Here is a 24761-nt window from a genome sequence, read left to right as displayed (position 1 = left end):
GCCGCTGCCCGCCCGGCGGGAGTGCGCGTCCCGGGCCCGGGCGGCCCGCGAGCATGGAGGAGAAGTACCTGCCGGAGCTGATGGCGGAGAAGGACTCCCTGGACCCCTCCTTCACGCACGCCCTGCGGCTGGTGAGCCGAGGTGAGCTCGGCGCGCGTCGCCGGGCGTTCCCGGGCGCCCGAGGCCGCTGGGGGCCGGGGGCGCGGAGCCGGGGGGGGCCGGCCCCGGGTGGCAGTGCGGCGGGCTTGGGACGCAGACCCGCGGGGCTGGCTGGAACTCGGCCTCGGGGAGAGTGGGGGGGCCCCAGGCAGCCAGCGGGGCGTTTGGGCGGGGACGGGGGAGGACGCGGGACACCTGGGGGAAGCGAGCCAGCGCTGTGGACTCGGGGGACTTGGCAGTGAGGAGCCGGGGGCGGCAGGACGGGACGGAAGGCAGCCCTCGGGCACGGGAGGATCCCCAGGGAAACTTCGGGGGGCGGATGAGCTCATCGGAGGGGAGGATTGGGGGGATGGCTCTGGGCACTAGTGTGGTTTGTCTAAGGAACTGGGGAAAGAGCTGGATGAGAAGGCAAGGATTTGAGGGGACCCTGTGCCGAAGGGGCAACGGGAACAGCTGCTCGATTTGTTAGCGAAGTTTGAGGCCCCTGGAGGAGGGGTGGGGGCAGAGCCCCAGCGCCTGAGAGCAGCACCCGGCTGCCCTGTGGCGGAGCCCAGCTCCCCGTCTGCTGCAGGCGTCCCTCCCAGGTCCGGGCTCTCGCAGCCCCGTGGGGCAGCCCCCCCGCCCTGGGGGTGAGCAAGTCAGGCCGAGCCTCGCAGGCTGGCTCCTGGAGGGGTCCATAGGGGAGCAGAGGTGACCCAGGACCCCCTTTTTGGCTGGCTCGTCCTCATTTTGGGAAGCGCTGAGTGGGCGACCCCCATTGGTGGCTGGCTCGGGGTTCAGCGCGCTGGCCCAGGAGCCCGCTGCCCGCACTGTCTGAGCGCTTCTCCAGCCGGCTCAGGGTGTGCACAGTCCCGGGAAGTGCAGCACGCGGCAGACAGGGGCACAGGAGGCGCGCCTGCCCGGACAGCACCCGCCGGCCGCTTCCGCCTCCAGCTTCCCGAGCGATCTGCTGGGATGGAAGGTAAAGGAAGGCTCCTTCCCGGGAGCGTCCTGTGTCTGGAATACACGGGTTTCACATAACCATGGCTTTGGGGCCACGTATCTGCTTTTCTTCTGGGTGATGGCAGAAGCATGGTCTGGTCAGACGTGTTAACCTTCTGCATGGCTCACTCTGTGCAGTGACAGCCTGTCGTTCCCGAGACGAATCGCGTCTGCTGGTCTCAGGGCCGGCCCCAGCTCTTTCACTGTCGAAAGTGAACGATGAGGCAGCACACGTATTCTCTTTGGATTTAGATATCTGTGTTTTAAAACAGCCACCTCCAGTACTTGCCTATTGCAACCAGTTCCTCAGAGTAGACAGAGTGTGTTGTCGACTGATGGGGGTGGAGAGGCTGTCCCCAAGAGCTGAAGCGTGATGTTTGAATTGTTCAGCAGGCATCAGTTTAGAGAGCTTTCCCATTTTGTTTTAAATTTAGGCTCCTCTTGCTTTCTTTAACAAAGCGGGCTTGTGGGAAAGTCATGGGCATGGATTCTTACATTGTGGCCCCATGCTCCTCTGCACGGTCTTACAGTTAGGTGTGTACTTCGTGCTTTTTATGATTTACATGGATCTTTTGTCGCCTGCTGGGCTGTCACCTCCGAAAGGAATGTCTTTTTGTATGTGTGTGAGATGAGTGGCATTAGAAGTATTTCGGACTGTAGAATCAAGTGAATTTTTCTTCATGGAGAAGCTGAATCAAACTTGTGTTGTACTCAGTTAAGGAAACAGTTTAACTAAAAGTTGAATGAGTTATTTTAAAAGTCAGAATTATTATTTTTCATGTGTGCCATACTATTGTGTTGCTGATACATTGAAAGTTCTTTTGGTTTCTGTGTTTTTACTAGTGTTAATGGCCTCTAGTTATTTGAAACAGATATTGGACAATGTTGCTATTTAATGTTTTTTTTTTAGATGGTTTCCATCAAAAATGTAATTCTTGTAAGAAGTACGTTTTCTCACTCATGTGAAGGAATAAAAGTGCCACTCATGTGCTCTTATTACTGTCCATTTAGATTATTTCAGACTGAAATGCTTTTCCCTTAAGTCTCAGGCTGATATCCAGGATGCAAAGCCCTATCATTTAAAATATTAATGATGCTGTTATGTAACTCCAAAATTACAAGTGCATTTCTAAAAGTGTCTTAAATCTGAATTCGAATGGCTATTAGGAAGCTTTGATTTAAAATACAAGAACCATCTTATTATTGGCTTGAGGAAAGCATTTTTATTCTTAGCTATATTTTTGACCCTTTGCCTCTAAAGGAAACTATTTTTTTCGTGGTTATTCTGACTCTCGATACTAGAGTTGGTATCCCTGCACGAACTTGTACAGTGACGATGGGTCTGCAATGCAAATCTTCATCGTATTGTGGAATGGCATGCGATGCATATATTTTATGGGGTAACATGCCCAAATGCTGATACTACCTTATGTCTGTGTAGTATTTTAAAGTTTCTAGGGCTCTTTAAGGAATGTGCTATGCAGTTCTGTTCTCACACTTGGATCCATGTGAGGCTCACGCTGATGTCTCTATTTCTCAGGGGAGGGGGCTGAGGAACCAGCTATGCAAGCCTGTGGGCAACTGACACAGATTGCAGCTGAACTCAGGTCTTCTGTGTTATTGTTTCTTATGACTCCCCCGCAAAGGTGGAACAAAACACGTTGCACATGCTAACTTAAAACCCTGTAGAAGCCAGTGTCGTGAATATGCTCGCTTCTGGTTGACTTGATTTTCTAAGTAAAGTTTCTTTGTGGGTTTGTCTAGAGGTCTTCCTTGAAGAGGTAACCATTCATGGTAGATGTATTCTACAGCATTTTAATGCTCAGGCCATGAGGCGCTTTTGAGTTAAAGCCCTCCTGTGACCACTATATTACTTTAGTAATGAACACGTGATGATAATGAAATAGTGTATAAAGGAGGTGTCACTATGAAAGAATTAAGTATTTGTGAACATTGATCAACTACCTAGCTGAATTACTTTTTTCTAAGAATCTGTAAGTAAGAACTTGAGCTGGTATGACATCGATACAGGCTCCAATATAGGTTGGCTTGTATAGGCTTCCAGACTTGTGTTTTATGGTGAGCGTCAGTTGCTGCCTTTTTGTTTTTATTTTCTCAGGATGGCTGGTTCTCCCTCCCTCCACCCCTGAAATGTTGAATACTTTTGTTTCTTTACTATAAGTAATGGGTAATGTTGACTTGATACAAAACCAAATCAAAGAAAATAGGCTTTGGCATCCCCCAGCCCCCGCCTACACACAAGTGCTTATGGAGTGAGTGAATTGACATTGTAGTGTGTCTTGCCAAGGAGGTTAATTGGAGATGAAAGTACCGTTCCATGTTTTATATTATATTTGCTAGGAGGGGATGTGCTGACTCCTACTAAAAACCATCTTCAGAAATGTCTTACGCATTATAATTTAATCCAGCACTCTGGTATTGCTTTGGATGGTTTTTAGTACAAGCCAAGTAACCATTAAATAAGATTACATAACCCTGTATTTTTAATTATCTGATATAATATATGGATTGGTGGCTGGCTCACTGCCAAGTTATATTTAGTGGTTGGCTACAGGAAGAAGGTCTATTTGTCTCCAGGTTGATAAAGTTTTTTGTTGTTGTTGGTATTTTAAAATGTAATACTCCTATTACATCAATTTCTCTAATATTAGGCCTCTTAGCATTACTCAGGTTATACGTGAGGGGAAAAACTGTATAAAGTGATCATTGTCACTTTGCCCCATGTGCATCTCTGTTCAACAACACCTGATGGCTTCAAGTTTCCCTTTCGGGGATTTTTTTTGGAAAATATTTCTGATTTGCTTGATCGTTGTCAGACGTGTAGAGTAAGAGAGAAGAATGAGGCTGAAACTTGCAGAATAGTATTTCGGTGGGGTACCTTCACCCTATAATGTGAGATCCTCTGCTTTATCCAGAGGAGGGTGTGGTTGTATAGATTGTAATTGTATTACTTAGTGTCATCAGTATTTGGTTTGGGTGCGTGAATGGATGTGATGACTCACATTTTTAAAGAAACTTTCTGAATTTTCTTGAGTGTGTTATGATTCAAAGTGTGAGTTACAATGTTTCGGTATCTGGACATTAGTATCAAGTTTATGGAGACCCTACGCACCAGGTATCAGTGCCAGGTCCTGAGGTTGAGGGGCAAAAATGCTGTCTCTGCTCCAGAGAAACTTGCACACTCAGGTGCGTCAGTTTGAGAGTGAGCTTTAAGTTGATAGAGACCCGCTTCTTTCTTAAGGAATGTCTCATTATCCTTCAGCTCTCCTTTTGAAATATTTAGTGACTCGATGGTTCAGATTTAACCAAGTCAGCCTAGGAACATTTTCGAGCCACTTCTCTGCCTGGTCATGTCTGTAACGTCGATACTGGTGACAGCCCAGAAATGGAGAGATTAGTAGCCTAATTTTTCAGTTGTAGACACCGAGACGCCAGCAAGTAACATGACTTACCCAAGGTGACCTACGTATAAAATGTCCAAGTGAAGGTTCAAGCCCATTGTTCCTTCTTCACATCATACTGACCCTCAGAGGTATGAAGGGTCAGACTGGGATGGGACAGCCCGTTAATGACAGAAGGAGGATGAAAACCCCGGCCTCTTAGGTGCTGTTTGTTCTTGTCTCTCTAGCCTGTGTTGGAATTGAAAGAGACGTTCCGTCGCATCCAGTGTTATCCTTAATCCTTCCAATGTCTGCTCCAGGGGATCTCCTCTGCCCACTCACCTCCCCCCCATGGGTTCGATTGCCCCGTTTCTAGTCTTCCAGCGGTTGGTCTGCCCTCTGATGGTGTGGTGCCCGTCGCCCTGTGTTATTTGGGCCTCTGTCCTCCCTGGGAGAGGGAGCTTCTTGGGAGGCAGGGCCTGGTCCTACATCTCCTCGTGTCTTCCGCACCTCACCTAGTTCTTGGTACACAGGCCTTTCGAACTCCGGTCTTCAGCTCCACTCGCCCTTTCAGTGTTATGTTTTGATTGTCATAAAGGAACAGGAATAAATATACTTGGAGTTCAACAGCCAGAAGGAACCTAGCTCATCACCACGTTAGAGCACTCAGATTGGGGGTGGGGCGGAAGCCTCTGACAGCTCCCAGATAAGAATGGAAGCTTGTTCCAAGTGGGATGCAGTGTTCAGGCAGTGGGAGAACACCCCGTGTTCCTTACACGTGGAGAAACAGCAGGGGTCCTTCTCTGGGAGATAATGAGAAGATGATGTCAGATCTGCTGTGGATCAGATGTTTATTTACTTTTGTTCTTTCTTGAGGAACTTACCAAGCCAGCGGACTCTAACACAATTACCTCTCCTTTCCTAAACTCCTGATGGGTTTCTTATGCCAGATCAAACCCAGAAGTTTGGAGGCCCTTGTCACAAGCCAGATAAGCCTTCTCACCCGAAGGACTCGGTCTGCAACCTCAGGCGCCAGGCAGACACCCTAAGCCAGAGGGGCAGAGCAGATGACAGGGGCCACTTGGATGTCACCAGACCCTGTTGCTTGTGGCGCCATTCCTCCTGAGTGAAGATAGAATAGAAGGGTTTTCATTTTTATTTTTTGACCAGAAAAATAGAAGTAGAGTGTTCCTTAGCGTTGGGGACGATGATTATACTAAAAGCTGCTGAATTCAGGGCCTGTTTTGTGCTAGGTGCATCTTGTGCATTATCTCTACCCCCCACCCCAGGATCAGGCCAGGTAGGGGGTTCAGCTTTCTGCCTGCCTCCTTTGGTTTTCAAATGAGGCTTCTGAGGCTCACAAAGGGAAAGTGACTTGCCCAGTGAGGTGCAGAGCCCTAAGTAGTGGGGCTGAAGTTTGCAACCAAGCCTGCAGCGCTTTGATGGGGAACACGAAGAAAAGAGATCGCAGGGCAGGACAGAACTGGACATTGCTGCTTGTTGGGAATAAAAGGCCCATGGTAGTAGAAGCCAGGTAGGAATGTCCCCTGGTGATGATGGTTTTCTAAAAGAGGCCCCGAAGACGCGTTTTACCAGAAAGGCAAGCTCACCTTTCCCCTGCGCTCTGCAGCAGTACTTCCCAGTCTTGAGCAAGCATTCAAGGTAAGGATGTTTAATTGTGTATGTTCCAGTGGTCGAGGAAAACTTGCCATATAGAAAGTTAATAAGACAGGTTCCTGATAAAGCCCTGTTTCTCTTGAAGGAACGTTGCAGAGGCACAGAGCTCTTTGTATTTTAATGCTCTAGTTATCACAGAGATGACTGGCAGAGAGCATGATATCAGGGACTTTAGAGTCCATTTATGTTATGTTTTGCAGTTCTCCATCTTCTAAAAATAGGCTTAAAAAAGCATAGGAAGAGCATAGAAAACACACTCCTGAGAAGCAGTGTTGACTTTCTGTAGCGGGAAGTACGTTTGAATATACTACTTAACATGCAATTGCTAATAATCGGAGTTACCATCTATCAAGAGCGGTCTCTGGGTTAGATGCTTTCTGTTCATTATTCCATTTACTTCTTCTAATAGTCTTAAAAGAGTAAATCATTGTACCTTATTTTACAGGTGAGAAAACTGAGGACAAGAAGGTCAAATAATTTGCCTAAGGTCAGACTGCTAATAAGTGGTAAGCCAGGGTGCAGACTCTTGCCTGCCTGCCTCCAGGACGCTGCACTCTTCACCCGGGAGCCGCAGGTAGAGGTAGACGCTTCCAGGGTGGCTGCGTTGTCATGTTTGACATCCCTGGAAATTCTCTGTCATGCAGCTCTTACAATGAATTGCCTGGTATTGGACAGGTGACCTGCACAGGGAGGTGGAAGACCTGGTGATCCAACGCAGCACGAGAGCCTAGTGGACGGCACTTGCGTGGCCAACGGCCTTACTGAACAAGCGACGAGTGGGGGCAGAAAGGGTCATGTGATTATAGGGGGCGACAACTGTCTGGCCTGTAACCCTGTATGGGTCCCTATCTGAGAGCCTCGGTTTCCCTATCTGTGAAATGGGGCACCGGTACCTCCTTTGTAGGGCTGTTTTAGATGTGAGATAAGGACAGAGTCTAACACACTGTACTTCTGTAAACATTGGGTGCTTAATACACACTACCTGCTCTTTTTGCAGAATGGCTTGAGACAGGTGCGTGCATATCGGTGTCATTTTCCACACATAAACACGTAAGAATACAGTAAAACCTTGGGTTGCTAGTAACGTGGTTTGCGAGCATTCCGCAAGACGAGCAAACATTTCTAATACATTTTAACGTGGTAAACGAGCGATGTCTTGCAATACGAGTACTTTGTTTCCAGAACAAATTATGCTCGCCAACCAAGGTATGACTGTACTATAAATACGTAAATCATCTAGTTTCATTTCTTGGGGTAATTTTATGTGTTTAGAATGATTTTGGCGTTCAAATCCTGGAAATATTGAAGGAGAAACATCCTTTGGGAAGCTTCTTTCATTAATGTCGTGTACAGGATTAGCAGCCGTTCGGACCGATTTTTATTATGCTATTCAAGATGCAGCACCTGACGCTTACATTAGCACAAGAAGCTTCCACAAACAGTTTTATGACTGCACATCTTAAACCATGTCTGGACACCCAGCAGCCTCCCTCCACAGGCACAAGGTATCTTACTCTGCATTGGTAAGCTTCCAATTTCCATCATTTTTTTGCATTTCCATGATTTTTCACCAACCAGCCCTTGCTGCTATTTTAAGAACTTTAAAAGAGATTCCTGGCATATGACTGGTGTTCTTCCTTGTCATGATGAAGAACATGGGTATGCGAGAGCACCCTTTCTGATCTCTCTTTTTGATGTGAATCTTACATTTGGGGTCACTGTTGGTTCAAGTTCCCATGGAGAAATTATAATGGAGCGGAGAAGGGGCAGTTTTCATTCTCGTCACTTGCCCTTGTTCTTCGTCTAGTGAATTTCAGTATTTGCACCGCTTGTACTCTGCTTTGTCCACTAGATGGCGATCCGCATAGCTAGGTTACACACTGCTAGCTAGCCAGCTAAGCTGCTCCTGAACCAACAGCCTTGGCCTTGATCGATCAACAAGCTTGCATTACTTTTGATTTTCACGCAGTGATACTAATCTTTCATAGTTCTGATATTTTAAGAGACATACTCACTGGCGAGTATTTGCAGAAAATCATGACTTGCTTTGGCTTTGTAGCCATCCTTTCTTGAGTGGCTGAGGAGTGCCAGGCACTGTGGCTAGGTTCTTTTTCTCACTTTGCAGCCTTTAATTGTGGAGACTGCCCTGTGACATTGTTTTGTTGTTCCCATACTACAGATAGAGAGGTGGAGGTTAGAGGGAGATAAAACTTGTTCAGGGTCATGCAGCTAACGGGATAGAGCTTACTGTGCCCTAAAGAAAAAATATCCCAAAAGCATTGAATTGAAAAAATTTTTTCAAGGAAAGTGTTAGGATAGTCTGACTTCTGACTAGTGGCTGTTGTAACCTGTTTATTTTGTTGGGGAAGATTATAATCGTGACAATTATTTGCATTGACATACAAAGGACTGACAATTAAGTTTGCGAACTTGTTGCAACAATGTTGCTAACCCCTTTTGCTATCAGAAGGATTATTCATTATGAATTTGTACCAACTGGGCAAACAGTTAACCAAGTTTACTATTGGGAAGTGCTGAAAAGGCTGCATGAAAAAGTTAGACAACCTGAACTTTTCACCAACAATTCATGGCTTTTGTATCACGACGATGAACCAACTCCCACAGCACTGTCGTGAGGGAGTTTTCAGCCAGTAAACTAATAACTGAATTGGAACACCCTCCCTACTCACCTGATCTGGACCCCAATGACTTCTTTCTTTACCCGAAGATAAAGAAAATATTGAAAGGAAGACATTTTGATGACATTCAGGACATCAAGGGTACTACGATGACAGCTCTGATGGCCATTCTAGAAAAAGAGTTCCAAAATTGCTTTGAAGTATGGACTAGACACTGACATCGGTGCATAGCTTCCCAAGGGGGGTACTTTGAAGGTGACCATAGTGCTATTCAGCAATGAGGCATGTAGCACTTTTTCTAGGATGAGTTCGCGAACCTAATTGTCAGACCTCATATGTAAGTCACGTTCTCTGATTTGTGTGAGGAAGCAAACGATAGCCACAAAGGCTGCTGTGGTCCTGCTTCCTCCGGCCTTCCATTGTCCACTGACTCGGGTGGGCTCAGGGACTTGATGAGGACACGGTACAGAGCCTGGGAGAAATTGTGGACGGAACCATGACTCCGTTTTGAGTCATGTTAGCAGAGCTGAATACGGCATCGAGTCCGTTAGACTCTAGACATGTGTACTGAGGTTTCTCTCATCTATTCATTTATTCAATTAATATTTATTGAGCACCTGCACTGCTGCATTGAACTGTGTACTCTGGGCCCGCTGCTTCTCTGAGCGTGTGTTCCCCTTTCTGCACCTGGTGGCAATGCCTGCCTCCTAGGCTGTCGTGGGTGAGATGACCGTGATTTATGTTTGTTTCGTTTCACTAAGTTTTTAACATATAGAATATAGTCGTTATATCTGATATGAGATCATTACACATTTATGTTTCTCTTCCTCATCTGTTATCTTTTGTATCTGAATTTCATACATTGGCTCTTGGTTCTCTACCAGTGCAGTGTATTATCTGCTGGCATTTTTTTAGGGCTGGCTTTCTCCTACCACCTGGTGCCTCCTCCGTCCCTTGTTTTGAGTTTGGGTGTCCTCAGTGAATGTAAACAGAAGCGAAATACTTAGAAAACTCCCTCTCACCTTTTTTTTTTTTTTTTCAAAAAAAAAAAAAGTGCAGTCCACAGTGAACCAAAAAGTGATACTGAGATTAGATTGACTATTGGTTAAAAAAAAAAAATAGTAGCTAGGGACACATTTTCATGTCAGGTGAAGAGTTCACATCTCAGCTCTGCCACTTCTTTGCGGTGTGACCTTGGATGTATGAAGCCCTCTGAGCCTCAGTTTGCATGTCCACAAAATGGGCATTAAAAGACAAGCCCCTTTGGAGTTTTTTGTGGCGTTTAAATGAGATATGTATGAAGAGTTATTTAATGTCATGCCTGGCATGTACTAAGCACTGGGTAAATAGTTGCCTTCATTGTCATCATTCTCATTGTCATCATTTTTGATCAAGGAATTCGTAATCCAATGGGGGAGAGAAACATGTGGCGATTTAAGAGTGTGTTAAGAGAAGGATGCATAGAGCTTTCAGGGGCTCAGAGAATGACCCCTGGCTTATCTCAGGACCAGGATGGGCACTCTTGAGTCTGTTCAAAGAGAAATTAGCGGCCTGCGGAGATCCTTGCAGACAGGGGAGACGACTTGGGCAGGGAGCGGTGTCTAACTCCTGACCCCCCAGATGGTTAATTCCCGCCTCCCGTTTATTTCCACCTCAGCTTCATGTTCCTGCGTGTCATGTGTGCTGTGGCTGTTGGTGTTTCTGTCTTCCCCTTTCCTCCCTCCTCGCATTTTAAAACCTTTATTTCTTCTTCCTGGCATTAAAGTACTTATTTGGAAAAGTTTTAAACTTATAGAAGGCTTAAACGAACAGTGCTAAGGGCCCCTGCAGAGCCGTTTGTCTGGGTTCTCCAGTTGTTAACGTGTCCCGCCTTTGGCTTTGCCATCCTCTCTGCGCCGGCATGTGTTTTCATGACTCATTTGAGAGTAGTGTGCGCGCGCATGCGTGTGTGTGTGTGATCTCCCCTGACCCCTAAATGCTTAGACGCTTTGATGTGTGTTTTCTAAGAATAAGGACCTTCTCTTACGGAGCTGCAGTGATAGGCAACAGCGGTCACAGTTAGGACATTAAGGATTGTTCCGGCCCTGTTATCTAATCCACAGCCTGTTTGCTAATCGTGCCTGTTTTCCAGTCTTGTCCTTTGTAGGATCCAGTTCAAGGGCACACATTGCACTTGGTCGTCAGGTGTCTTTAGTCTCCTGAGTTTGGAAGTGTGCCTCTGCCTTCCTTCGCCTTTCTGGACGTGCGTTTTTGACGACTACTCAGGCCAGTTTTTTGTGGAATGTCTCTCTCCGCTTGGGTTGTCGCATGTTTTCCCTGAAATTCTGTTGTGCTCCCTTTTTGGCAGGAACCCCCCTAAGGAGACGGTGTGTTCTTCTCAGTGTATCCGTCAGGAGGCACACAGCATCAGTGTCACTTTGTCCCATTATTGGTGATGGTATCTGGTCACTTAGTTAAAGGGGGCGATGGTTATTTCCACCGTAAAGTTACTATTTTCCTTTTGTAATAAACTAGTCGTTTCATGGGGCGATGCCTTGGGACTGTGTAAATATGCTGTTCCTCATGACACTTTCCCCCACAAATTTGAGCACCCGTCAGTGTTCCTTACCTGAATCGTCTGTACGTGGTGGTTGTAAAATGGTGATTTTCTACGCCAGTCGTTCTGTCTGCATCTAGTGTTTGACATTGTACCGAAAAGAAACATTTTCTTTTTTTTTTTTCTTTCCTTCCTTCTTCCTCCCTCCCTCCCACTAGCTGTCACCCGTCTGTGTACGTTCAGGGACTCTTCTTTAATTCAATTATTGGTTCTAATCCTGTACTATCACTATAGAAGTTGGTGCTTAAATTCTCCCGGGTTTGTCCACTGGGAGCCCCTTTATCCTGGGTCTGAGGTCCTCTTTGACAGGGTTATGCCATATGCTTTTTGAGGTTTGTTTTTTGTTTTGTTTGTTTGTTTTAACTTTCTAACAGGATTTGGCTCCAGGCCCATATTGTATTTGCTCTGCCTAGCCCTGGAATCTGCCATTTCTTCCGAGTGCCCTGGTTTCTCTTAGTGTGGAATGGTATTTAGACCAGGATGTGGGCTGTAGGCCCTTTCACCACAGAGCTGGGACATGGCTGGGTGTCTGTGTTGTGTGGCCCCTGTTTTTATGTTACACTCTAAGCTGAGGGCCAGCCAACTTTTTTTTTTACAAAAGGTCAAATGGTAAATATTTTGTGGGCTGTACATTCTACTCAACTGTACCGTTTTAGCCAAAAAACAGCTATAGATGATGTGTAAACAAATAATCGTCTCCAAAGAACTGTTTAGAACAGACAGAGTGCAGGGTTTGGCTACGCTGCCATCTGCCTACGTTGCCCTGATTTCAGCTTCTGGAGAGCAGGGACCAGCCTTAGCTCTGCCCCCCAATGCCTCCCACACTAGGACACAATCACAGCTATTTGGATGAATGAATTAATGACACCGTTAGCCGTTTCTACTGCAGACCATTTATTTCTCTTAAATGGGTCTTCGAGGTATTGACTTCTCGTGATTTGCCGATTTGTTGAGGTCCTTATTGGCAAGATGAGAGTCCTTTAAAAGCTCGATATGCACAGTACACAAAGCAATACTGAGGAAAAATAATTTTGTAAAGCTCCTGAGAGTGTTTTTCGTGTCGTGATAAAATGGCTACCGTTTCCCTTGATGAAGGCAGAGCCGTCACGTGCTGCCATCAGCACGGCCCCTGCCCTGGGCCAGCATAAGTCATTCCGCGTGGTCTCAGCTGGAAGACACCACTCCAGCACCAATCGACTGGGTGCACAATCTCAAAATTATACTACTTTTATCGTCTCGGAATAGATTTGTTTTCTCACAATATTTTTAGTGTAATTTATTGCTCTGATTTACTCAAAAAAGGACTTTGGTATGGCAGTGAGACATGGGTTTTGTCAGGGAGTGAACCTGTTCTCAGGGGATGTCCTTAGGAGAGACCCCTGCCCCCGTCGATGAGGCTTGTGACTGCTACCAAGGTCACCTTGGACACTGAAAAAGACCAGGCACCGGGGTGTTCATAGCAAAGAGCAAGAGCTAAGGCACAGGTGCCTGCGGAGTCAGGTTCAAGTGGCTCCGACGGCTCGGAAGCAAATCGGACTTAGATTGCTTACCTTTTTTTTTTTTTTAAATTCCAAAAATTCATCATCAATTGTAAACTTGTTGCTGAGCAGTTTTCCTGTTTGGTAGCAGGCCTGCCATCTGATTGTTTATCAGAAGCTGCACGGAGGTTCACTCCCTCTCTTGTCTAGCATCCAGACGAGTGGTTTTCAAGTTGTATGTTACGGAGAGGCTGGCGTTCTATGGAAAGTCCTGGCTGGTGATAAAGGGAAACGGGCAGGCTGCCTCCCTCCCCACCCGGCTTTTATCTCCAGGTCCTGAGGTGCCCGATGAGGCTTGGGTTTGGTTACTGAGTTTTACTGTTCATTGTTTTGTCGTTAAGTTTGACAAACACTGTCATAAGGAAATTACATTTTGGTGTCTGTCTGTCCCCGACTCAGAGACACACATGGAGAAAGGAATTTCTCCACTTTTGGACACACGGTCCATCATGTAGTTTAGCATCAATCCAGAGCAAATAGGGAACCGTCGGTCCCTGCCCTGTAACCGCCTGCTCATTATGTCCTGCCTTAGGTCTTCTGGCTCCTTGAGTGGATCAGTGGGTGTGCTACTTGCGTAACAGTAAGCTGTATGGCTTGAGTTTCTTCATCTATGAAACGGTCATGAGAGGAGCTGTGTAAAGGGCCTGGAATATTGTAGGTTCCCAAGAGGTTCGTTACCTCTTGCTCCGAAGCTCTTGAGGCCAACACACCACTTTTCCTTGTGTGCCTTCTCCTGGGGCCCAGCCCGGCGCACTAGACCTGGGAGTCGGTACTCATGATTACTTGTTGAAGCATTTATGTACAAAACTGTACGTGAATTCTTGGCTCCCCAGGCTGTTAGAGCACCAGATTACTTCCCATAACGGACGCAGAGCAGGAAGTAATTTTTAGGCTTGGGAGCCAACAGTGGGGCATAGGAGTAGCGAAATCGCGAGTCAGACTTCAGGCTTCTAGACCCTTGCAGGAAGTCGCTGTCTAGACTTCCGGGGAAAGCCGTTGGGAGAAGACTGACAGGGTATGTGTCTGTCCATAGCCCTTCCTGCTGGAGGGGAGCCTGTTCGGTGCCACCCGCCGAGGGTCACGTTCTCAGGCTGGGCCGAGGGCTGGCGCACCGAGCTGGGTAATGCTTGATTTCTGCTTCAAGAGTTTTCAGCTCGGAGGGGAAGCCGCCCAATTAGAAGGCATTTCTGCTCGGGGTGGTAAGTGCCGTGATGAAGACCAGCACACGGGGTACATGGCCCCGCGTGGGAGCGCTGCGTCATCCCCGGAAGAGGTGTGACTCCTGCTGTCGTCCGAGGGACATCCTGGGCTGCAGGGTGAGCCAGTGGGCATCCCGGAGCCTCCTCCCCAGCGTTAGACCACCGCCATCTGCAGACTGCGGGGCTCTGCCTGGCTCACACTGTGACCGGTGAGTCCCGGTCCCCGCTCTGTGCTCCCAGCACTGACTGCAGCCCCTCCTCCTAGCGTCCGTCCCTGCATCGACCGCACTGTCGATGATAATGATTTGCTGGGAGTTATTTCTCCCTCTAGAATCCAAGCTCCTTACAGACAGGAAACCTGGCCTGGCTCGATGGCTTCTCCAGAGCTCGGCACTTGCCGGGGAGGGGCCGGCACTCGGTAAACGTTGGTGGACGAGCAGCCCGTCGCCCTGACTCTTCTCCTGTGGGTTAGGGCGGCGCGTTCCCCATCTCAGGATGCTTTCGTGACGGGAGATTTACAAAGGCTGTTTTTCTTTGACATGAGTGTCCAGCTCCTGATTTGAAGGCGAGGTCTGCCGTTTCTCAGGCAGGTGCGCGCACCTGGCCACGCGGGCACGGGCCTTGGATCTGGGACTCAGAGCGAAGGGTCTCCCTCTGCCGTGGAAGAATGTTTGGATCTAGTCACACGTTCGCCTCTCTAAACTCAGGGCTGTAGCTTGTTACGACGGACATGACACTGCCTACCTCCCAGACTTGTCGGCAAGATTCAGGGACCACATGGAGACTATATGGCCAGATGCCAGGCTTCTGACACCTGGGCTTTCAGTCCCTCCCTGTGGGAGCTCCAGTGCCCAGAATACTGCCGAACACACAGTAGGCTCGCATGCTTGTTGAATGAATGATAGATGTGAAAGCACCTCCTGTCATCTGTCTGGGGTGTAAGATAAAAGCAGGGATGTGCTTGAGAAGTGGGGCTAGAGAGACAGGCAGGCGCCAGGGCACGGGGTGCGGGGGGGGGGGCGCAGAAGGCTGAGGAACCTGATTGTATTTTCGGGTCCTGGAGCACAGCCGAAAGAGGTGACGCAGGAGAATGACGTGGACAGCTGTGTGTTTGAGAAAGCTCATGTGGGGTGCTGAACAGTACAGGTTTAGAAGTTTTTGAGTTAGGCAGTTCAGAGTTATAGGCGGTCTTTCTAGATGCCTGCTTTCACTAAAAATGCATCGCCTTGCGTTTGAAGCCGTGGGCAAGGATGGGATCCCCCAAGGAGAGTGTGCAGCATGGAGAGAGAGGAGGGTGAAGGGCAGGTACTGTTCTTGACGGGTGTGTGATACCCCATCGGCCTGCTGATTCTTCACCAGTGTGCGGGGCTAACAGTCCTGATTCGCCCCGTCCGTGTCCTCACAGTCTCCGTTTCCGCCCCACAGTCTGAACTTGCTCCTTACCACCAGTGCTCTCTTCGCTTTCAAGATCTGTATTTTAAAAGCAAGCAGTGCAAAATACGAACCTTCTTAAAGATGCAAATCCCGTCAAGCCATTCCTTTGCTTACAGTTTTTCAGGGGTGCCTCACATCCTCAAGCTGAAACCTTGTTTCTCAGGATGGCATTCACGGCCTTCCTTACCTGTCCAACCTCCTCCCCGCCACTCCCTCTGTGGTTCTGAGGTTAGAGGCACGCTGGGTTTCTTGTCTGATTCATCAGAGCCACACGCTCTTTCCTGTAAGGCCTTCTCAGTGTTTTGTTTTTGTTTGCTGTTTTTTGCTTTTTTTTTTTTTTTAACACAAATGCCCTTCTCCCTCTTATGTGGTTAACTCATTTATATGCTTAGGGATTCAGCTTTGGTATCACCACCTAGAGGAACCGCATTAGCCACCCACTCTCAGTTCTGGATTGGATCCCCTCTGTCCTTTTCTGCTCTCTCAGAGCTCTGTGCGTGCCTCTGCCGGAGCCTTTATCATCCTGGATTGCAGTCCCCTCCGTCCCTAGTTCCCCCTCTACGGGACTAGCTCCTTGCAGGCAGGGACACAGTAGGTATTCAGTGAGTGTTTATCAGTGAACGCTGCAGGGAACCCCTTTGCACATAACTGCGCTGTCCATTCATTCTGTTAATTCGTTTAGGCTCACCTCCCAGAAGTTCGATGATTGGTCAGAGTGCAGGAACATCGTAGAGGCCCTTCACCCACATTGTCAGATTGGCTTCTGCCAGCAGCGTATGTGACTACGAGGGCTGACAATTAAGTTAGCGAACCCGTTGCAACGATGTTGCTAACCTTTTTTGATATCAGCGGGATTATTCATTATGAATTTGTATCAGCTGGACAGTGAACCAAGTTTCCTATTTGGAAGTGCTGAAAAGGCTGCATGAAAAAGTTAGATAAAAATGACCTGAACTTTTTGCCACCAATTCATGGCTTTTGCATGCACTGTCTGTGAGGGAGTTTTTAGCCAGTGAACAAATAACTGTATTGAAACACCCTCCCTACTCACCTGATCTGGCCCCCGATGACTTCTTTCTTTACCCAAAGATAAAGGAAATAGTGAAAGGAAGATATTTTGATGACATTCAGGACATCAAGGGTAATACAACGACAGCTCTGATGGCCATTCCAGAAAAAGAGTTGCTTTGAAGGGTGGACTAGGTGGTGGCAGCGGTGCATAGCTTCCCAAGGGGAGTACTTCGAAGGTGACCATAGTGATATTCAGCAGTGAGGTCTATAGCGCTTTTTCTAGGATGAGTTTGTGAACTTAATTTTCAGACCTCATATACTTAGATGGGGCCTTCTAAATCACCTGATGAGCTAATATCTGTTAGGATCATTTGTGTCGTCTCTGTGTAGGCCATGGATATTTTGGGAGAGACTAAGTAGAAAGCACTGATTTGGTAGACTCCCAGCAGGTCACCTTTTATGAGTACTTGGTAATGGGCGCGTAATGTACTAAAGTAGAGAGGTGGGTATTTGGGTTTCCATTTCCCATTCTGCTGTATGGTCGGTCATCTTTCAGGTGGAATTTGGTGCTCCTTGATGTTGTAGCTGGGTGGAGAGAGAGCCTTCTCTGACACTCAGCATAATGATCCCAACAGGAAAGGCATGCTGCCAGAATGAATGCTTTTTCAGAGCCTGGAGAAGCACTTGGAAAAGAACTTTTGTCTGGCCTCTTGATGGTTTTGCCAAGTTAAGAAGAAAAAGCTGTTATAATGTCATTGAGTATTATATTAATATATAAGTTGAGAGTTGCTGGTTAGAGTGGTGAACTTACAGTGGCTGAAGTTGTACAGAGGAGGGACAGAAAAGTAATTAGCAATTGCAGCATTTGGATTTGCATCTACAGCCTGTAATTGAATTGCAAAGCACTTCACAGGCTGCCCTGGGAAGCAGGAACTGGGTTGGATTTATAAGGTGTAATACAGAGAAGAGGGAAGGTAGAAGTGAGCTCTGGGTTACCAGACCTGTTTCTGCAAGAGAATTCTCTGTTATTATTATTGGGTTGTCAGAAAAGTCATGACGTATTTTTGCAATGAAAAACAGAAAATATACGTCATGACTTTTCCGACAACCCGATATAAAGCCCAGGTGTCCTGAGGCTTCCAGAGTCCCTGGGGCACCTGTGTGCCATCTTTTCCTTCCTTTCTTTCTTCCTTTCTTTCTTCCTTCCTTCCTTCCTTCCTTCCTTCCTTCCTTCCTTCCTTCCTTCCTTCCTTCCTTCCTTTGCCTCTCTCTCTCTCTCTCTCTCTCTCTCTCTCTCTCTCTCTCTCTCTCTCTCTCGCCCCCCTCCCCCTCTTTTCTTCTCTCCTCCCTCTCCCTCCCTCCTTCTCCCTCTCTCCCTGAGAACTGCCTAGCTAGTGGGGTTATAGGGAGGTGCATGTGAAGGTTGGGCAGTAAAAGAACTGTCTGTGAAGAGTTGCTGCCGCGCCAGTGTTTATCCCTTTTGTGTTCATAAGGCTCTTCCCATCAGAACCTGTGGAAAAGAATTGCGTGCATTAAAGTGGGCGTTGCTTTTCTGCAGTCCGCGTTTATTCTCGGGGATGCTGTTTTTCCTTCCCCCATAGCATTTCTAGACGTCACCTGTTCCTGCCTCTCCTCCTCTCTGTGCCTTTCTCTGCATCCCCTTCCCATTAAAAGGAAAGGTCAACACTGATGCCTTTTCTCTTTTGAGGTGTTGTGTTTGCTAATTAAATCCTCTTTGCACCTGGCTCATGTTTGAAAGTTGCTGATTATTATTTTATGGACTCTTTTTTTTTTCCCCCCCACATTAAACATGTGGTACAATGGTCAGACCTGCCTGGAAGCATCTTCTTCTCAAACCAGTAATTATTATGGCTGCGTCGTTGTACGGCACCAAACCCAAAGCGTGATGGACTGTGGCGAGCCAGCCGCTTCGGCTACCATTAGAGCTTGTTGTGGGCGCAGCTGCCCACACGGGCTAGTAATGGCTGTCAGACGGTGGTGCAGTGAGACCCCAGGTCATGGCTGCTGGGGGGCAGAGAGGAGGGCGTTTCCTGTCCTTCAGTGTCTCGGGAGCTAATTAGTCTTTGGAACTAAATAGTATAAAGTATATGGATCAGAGTTGTACTCTGAATTGAGATGACTTTGGACTTCTCCTTTATCAGTGTGCCTTGCCATGGAGGCATCCTGTTCCAGGGCTGGCTCTGCCACCCCCTGGGCCCCTGTGCTCCCCTGCTGTCCTGAGAGCTGGGCTTACTTCACATCCCAGAGGCAGAGACCCAGAGCCTTGAACTCAGCTGTGACCTGCCCATTGTCGCTCCCTATGCAGGGCTGGTCCCGCTCTGTTTCTGGGTCAGGACAGGATATTTTTACACACGCTGTGGAACACAGATGTACAATTCCAGCTTGGTCTGATGTAAGATGACTCCGCATGTCCAGTATTTCGGAAGACGCTACTGGCTAGTGATTAAGACTGAGCCTCTGGAGCCAGATTGCTTTGACTTAAATCCATCTTGTCACTCCTGCTTGCTAGCTGTATGCCCCGGGGCAGGTAATTTAACCCCTCACTACCTGCAGTTTTCTCCGTGGAGGCAAAATGTTGAATAAGGTAAAAAGGCGACCTCAGAGGGTTGTTGTGAAGATTCAATATGCTGACGTATGTAAAGCATTCATTACCTGGTAGGTAGTTACAGCCAAGTAGTGTTAGCTGTTACTGTTTTACTGTTTGGATGTGTCAGGTTCTGTGCGAAATGCCGGGGATGGGCGTGAAGGTGAAGGAGAAGTCACCCGTGACCTAAGAAACTGCAGTCTCCTGGAGCGTGTACAGTGGAGCTGGGTGCAGTGGGACAAACGCCGTGCACCCCGCATCCCCGCTCCCATCTCAGTTAGCGCCTTACTCGGCTCAGTTTTGTTCAGAGCACTCCTTTATGTCTGGTCTATGGTCCCTGTATCACCTCTCTCCCTGCTGGAGTATGAATCCAGGTGAGCAGCACGCTGCCTGCTCACGGCTGTACCCGCAGCACCTGTAACAGTGACCAGTGTGCGGCAGGTGTTCACTAAAAGATGCTGGATGACTGGATGCTGAGGATGCGGTGGGAGCACTGACGGGAGAACAATGAGTGAGCCTGCATGGGACAAGGAGAACTACGGAGCTGGTGCTTTCTGCTTTGGACCTTGCAGGATGAGTAAGAGTTCGCCAGCTGTGTACCGGGTGGACAAGGACAGTTCAGCCAGAAGAGCAGGGTTTAGAGATATGAAAGTTTACAGTGTGAACGGGGGGATGGGTCACCTGTGGTCACATCGGATAATCTCATGGCTCGTTCACGTGGAGATTAGGAGGATTCACTTTCTGTTAGTTACTTACTTAGTGGTCAATACCATGTTCTCATCTAAACTCTTGCTTGCTTATTGCAGAAAATTAAAATTTTTGTAAGGTTTTGTATGGTAGCTTCATTTTTTTTTTGGGTGACGTTAACTTTAGTGATTTTTCATTGGCATAATCAAGCACGAATACAACTAAATGATGGTGGTGATGATGGTGGTGATGGTGATGGTGGTGGTTGTGATGGTGATGGTGGTGGTGGTGATGGTGATGATGGTGGTGGTGATGGTGATGGTGGTGATGGTGATGGTGATGATGGTGGTGATGACTGGTGATGGTGATGGTAATGATGGTGGTGATGGTGACGATGGTGGTGGTGATGGTGATGGTGGTGGTGATGGTGGTGGTGATGGTGGTGGTGATGGTGGTGATGATGATAATGATGGTGGTGATGGTGGTGATGGTGATTATGATGATAGCAATGATGATGCATTTGCAAATCACTTTCAGTGCTTTTAGCAAAGATTTTAATTTGTTACTTTACTTGAGACACTTAATAGCACTGTGAGGTATGTAGAATTGATTGACATTCTGGTTTCTGTATTTTTTCATTTGCTTAGGCCCTCAAAATACATAATTTACAAAGATACACCAGTCAAGGATGTTTTTATTACTAGCGAAGGCCTTGGCTTCTGGTCCCCATCTGGTGTCTTTGTTCTTGACCTGTGCTGAGCAGTCCAGCAGCCCGGGATCCTGCCGGGCCAGAGAAGAAAGAGTGACATTCCCGAGAAATCTGGCTCATGAGCCCCATTTTGGTTCCCCCTTAGCTTTCCAAGCGTGGTGATGCTCACAGTCCAGAGGCACTCCTGGGCCCATCGTCACAGGTTGACCTCATGGTTTGCGAAGCAAAGCAGAAGAAAAGGTCAGGAGACAGAGGTCGGTGAGCCCAAGTACCTCTCCAGGACCATTCATAACCCTTTACTTTTCTCTCTAAAGGCACCGTCCTTCTGCAGAGCACAAGTGCAGAGAGGGCAGGGTCTTTATGTTGTTTCTCCTGATACCCACCAGTCAGAGCGGTGCGTGGTACATAGAAAACGCTCAGTGAACGCTTGGATGAATGGATATTAAATGGGTGGTGGTCTCATTTTGGATACAAGAAGGCCCTTTGCCCTAGACCCCTACCTGAGCTCCTGTTTGTGGGTGAATGGGAGAGTGGGGAAGTTTGGGCTCCTCCCAGAAATTAGAGGCTTGCTAGTAGGTGGGGTGGATGTTATGTCCACTTTCTAAAACAGGTTAAATAAGTTGCCTATGGCCATGTGGTAGGTAAGTAAGTGGCAAAGACACATTCAAACCCAGGTCTCTCTAATGCAGTTGAGTGGCTTTCTGAGCTCCATAGAGAGAAATACTAATAGTTATTTATATGTAGTCTGTGCATGTGTAGATATGTTCATCTTGTGTATTGTTTCCCTGATGTTTTCAGTATATGAACACAATTTGAATAATAACAAGGATGTTTACCTGTGTAACAAAACCCATTCTTATTTGGTGTATAGCCATTATAAGTCGGCATGCTTAATGAAATTGATTTGCAGAAATACTGTTATCAGATCTGATCAAATGTGAATCATACTGCACACAAATCTTGTTTTCTAAAGCATCTCTGATGAAAGAAAGCAATTTGATTCTTTTATCTTTTTAGGAGAGGACGTTTGAGTTAATCCATTTGGATAACATGATAATTTTTTTCTTCTATCTAGTATTTTCACCTTGAACCTTTAGACCTATGTAAAAAAAAAAATTCTTCCTATATTCTTTCCTTTACATTTCTCTTTGATTTTTCAACATTTTAAATCATTTAAATATTTACATGTGATGTCTCATTATATTTATCATTTGACATCACCTGCCAGTGGTGGTTAATATACAGAGGGTGCCAAAAAAAAATGTATACACATTTTAAGAAAGGAAAAAAACTGTATTAATATATACTAATAACAAAAGATGAATACAAGTCACATTTGACTTCTGACATTACAAGAGAAGCTCAAAGTGGTTCCCATCAGTGTCCAGACACTTCTGATGATGGCGAACCACTGCTTGAGCAACGTTGACCAAAGTGTTCACTTTATACATATTTTTGGCACCCCTGGTATTTAACATTGACCACAATAAAGGTCCAAGAAGGCATGTGTTGTGTCTCTTGCTCATTATTGATTTCCTAGCACATAGTGAGTTTCAAATGTTTGTAGAATTAGTGAACTTATTAACTACCTGTTGTGTTAGATAATTCCTAGAGCTGGGTAGAGGAGGGGGCATATAGACGATACTCTGCTTTCACAAAGTACGTAGGTATGAAAGAGACATGAAGGAAATAAAGTGTTACCCACTGTGACACTATTAAGTGTGGCCCGAGTGCTGGGAGAGCGTAACTCATAGGCATGGTTGGAATACCTACACTCCCAGGAATGGCACAGCTGAGACTGGATTTAAAGCTTAAGTGCGATTGAAGGAGAATAGAGGGAGAGATAACAGCACATACAAAGTCAGGGGGCCCTGGATAGCGGCAGTAGATTCTGGAATGGTGAGGAATTCTGGGTGCATGGTTACTGTAAGGCAGGCAGGCAGAATGAGACAGAAGAATCGGTTTGCCTGACTTAATTCCATCTGAGCATCTGTACTGATCGATGGAAAATGGATGTTGCCCTAACAGTAATTGGAAGAATGTTTATGACCCTTTAATGTCAGGCTTAAAGGGTTGTTTTAACATTGTGGGACCTTGTTACACAGAAAACATAAATACATGTATTTATATGTAGTATATATTTTTATGAACATATATAGTTTTATGTAAAGTTGTGTATTTATATAGTTACATATATATTTGATTGACTTGTACACTTGCTAATACTGATTATGGCTTTGCTAAGGGGAGATTATTACCATTTTGATCGCAAAAACAGAACTAAGGGGGGAGTGACTTTTTCAGATCTTTTCATTGTTATTTCCCAACTGTCAAATATTCAGCTCTAGTAGGTACGTGATGGCTTGTAGGAGGGATTGTGTTTCTTTCTGAGTTACTGAGCTACGAAAATATTCTATTGGGACTACGTCCCGCAGCCTGGCAGAGACAAGAAGTTGGGGGACCTACTCTAAATACAGCTTATTCAGAAAAACACTTCAAGAAAGGATTAAATTATTTGGATTCAGCATCTAGAGATTAGAGAAAGTTAAGGATATCAAGTGTCGGGCTACTGCCAGGCATTGCTTTTGAAAAATGATGCTATCCTCAGCCACTGAGAGAAACAGAGCAAATGAGAAACAGAGGAAACAGGGCTGCTGAGCCTCTGAGTGATTTCGTGTGTAAGTGGGAGCCCAGCCGTCGCCAGGAGCATAGAAAGAGCCCATGTTGCATGGAGGCCCCTGGGCAGCGTCGTGGCCTGACTGTGTGTGGCAGGTCACTTAGTGGGAAGGTGTGGGTCTCGACTCGGCCTGCGGGCGGTTCCTCCTCCCCGTGTTGTGCTTAGGAACCATTTTCCGAGTGGAAGTTGGTGAGTGATTTTGCTCTGCTCATCCAGGGTTAATAACAACCCAGCCACGCTGATAATTAGCTGTGCATTAGATAAGTTGCTTAGCTTTTTTGTGTTCTCCATTGTCCTGACAATCAAAGGCGGTACTTGTATAAAGGCCCAGTAAAGTCCCTCCAGATAGTGGGATGCCCAGCCAGTCACCATTATGATGACTAATGTTTTAAAATTATCATGATCACATTATAGCTAGTAATGTAGTTAAAGGCCTTCTTGTTTTCTGTGGTAATTCTGTCCACCCCTCCCTGCCCGACGCCTTTACAAAGTCTGTCTCCCTTGCTAGACTGTCACCCCCAAGAGGTTAAGGCCTACCCACAGTCTCATGATGTTTGGGCTTCGAAGCGCTCAGGGGCAGAGCTCCTGCAGGCATGTCTCAGGAGTGAGGCTTGGGCAGGACCTGAAATGCTGCTTATGACCTGGACTTGGAGGTCCCAGAGTGCCACTCTGCTGTATTCTGTGGGTGGGGTAAGTCACTGGAGTGAGCCCGGATTCAAGGAAACATGAGTTGGGCTCCCGGCTCTCCTTGCGGGGAGAGCACAGAGTGGCCACCCTCTGCGGGATTTGAATTGTGATGAGTGCAAACAAGGTCTCAATCTTTTGCACGTCATGCTGGTCTTCGGAGCACAGTGGCACTGTGCAGTTTGGTTATTCCTACTCCAGTCTTGTATTGAGCTCTGCGTGGAGACTTCAGAAAAAGGTGTGCTGTCACCAGTGGACACCCAGGCGTGCTACCTCCCCAGAAGGTGTTGTCTCATGGCCTTAGCGGCTTCGTTTCTGCTTTATTGCTGCATTTTAATGGCTGGTTTGAAGGCTTTCAGGGCTTGTACATATTTACTTTCTGCATGAATTCCACCTTATTGCCTTTAAATGAAGCATCTCTTGTAGTCTGTTACGCATAGGAAGCAGTGTACCTGACAGCCCCTTTCTTGGGCTGGGACGGGGAGTGCATGGTGCATAACCTATAAGGTTATTAGGCCAAGTCTATACAAACAAAGAGGTCCAACAGAAGGAATTGATACTATGCTTTAATGTAACCGTATCTAAAAGCAGCAGTCATCGGTTAACACTTGCTATGCATCAGATCCGGTGCTTAGTAGGTGTTTCTTATGAACTGGATTTATTTTTTTCAACCATGAAAACTAAGTAGGATTTTCTCCATTTACCCACGAGGAAAGTAAAACCGGGGGAATAAATAACTTATCTGAGGTCAGAAGGCTAGATAC

General features: G+C 46.8%; 1 protein-coding gene across 2 annotated transcripts in view; it reads left to right on the top strand.

The window, feature by feature from the left end:
• The first annotated feature begins 6 nt into the window (after positions 1 to 6).
• KHDRBS3 (KH RNA binding domain containing, signal transduction associated 3) overlaps positions 7 to 24761 on the top strand; it is a 157370-nt gene continuing 132615 nt past the window's right edge. Inside the window, exon 1 of one of the 2 annotated variants that reach the window (XM_019651308.1) lies at positions 7 to 141. In XM_019651308.1, the coding sequence (XP_019506853.1) occupies positions 54 to 141 (88 nt within the window). In that variant the 5' untranslated portion in view covers positions 7 to 53. Of the gene's footprint in view, positions 142 to 24094; positions 24282 to 24761 lie in introns of those variants that run through there. The other variant, XM_019651307.1, reaches the window with a different exon arrangement.

This window comes from Hipposideros armiger, unplaced genomic scaffold, assembly GCF_001890085.2.
Source record: "Hipposideros armiger isolate ML-2016 unplaced genomic scaffold, ASM189008v1 scaffold_157, whole genome shotgun sequence".
Classification (NCBI taxonomy): domain Eukaryota; kingdom Metazoa; phylum Chordata; class Mammalia; order Chiroptera; family Hipposideridae; genus Hipposideros; species Hipposideros armiger.
This window is presented reverse-complemented; position numbering and strand designations above follow the sequence as displayed.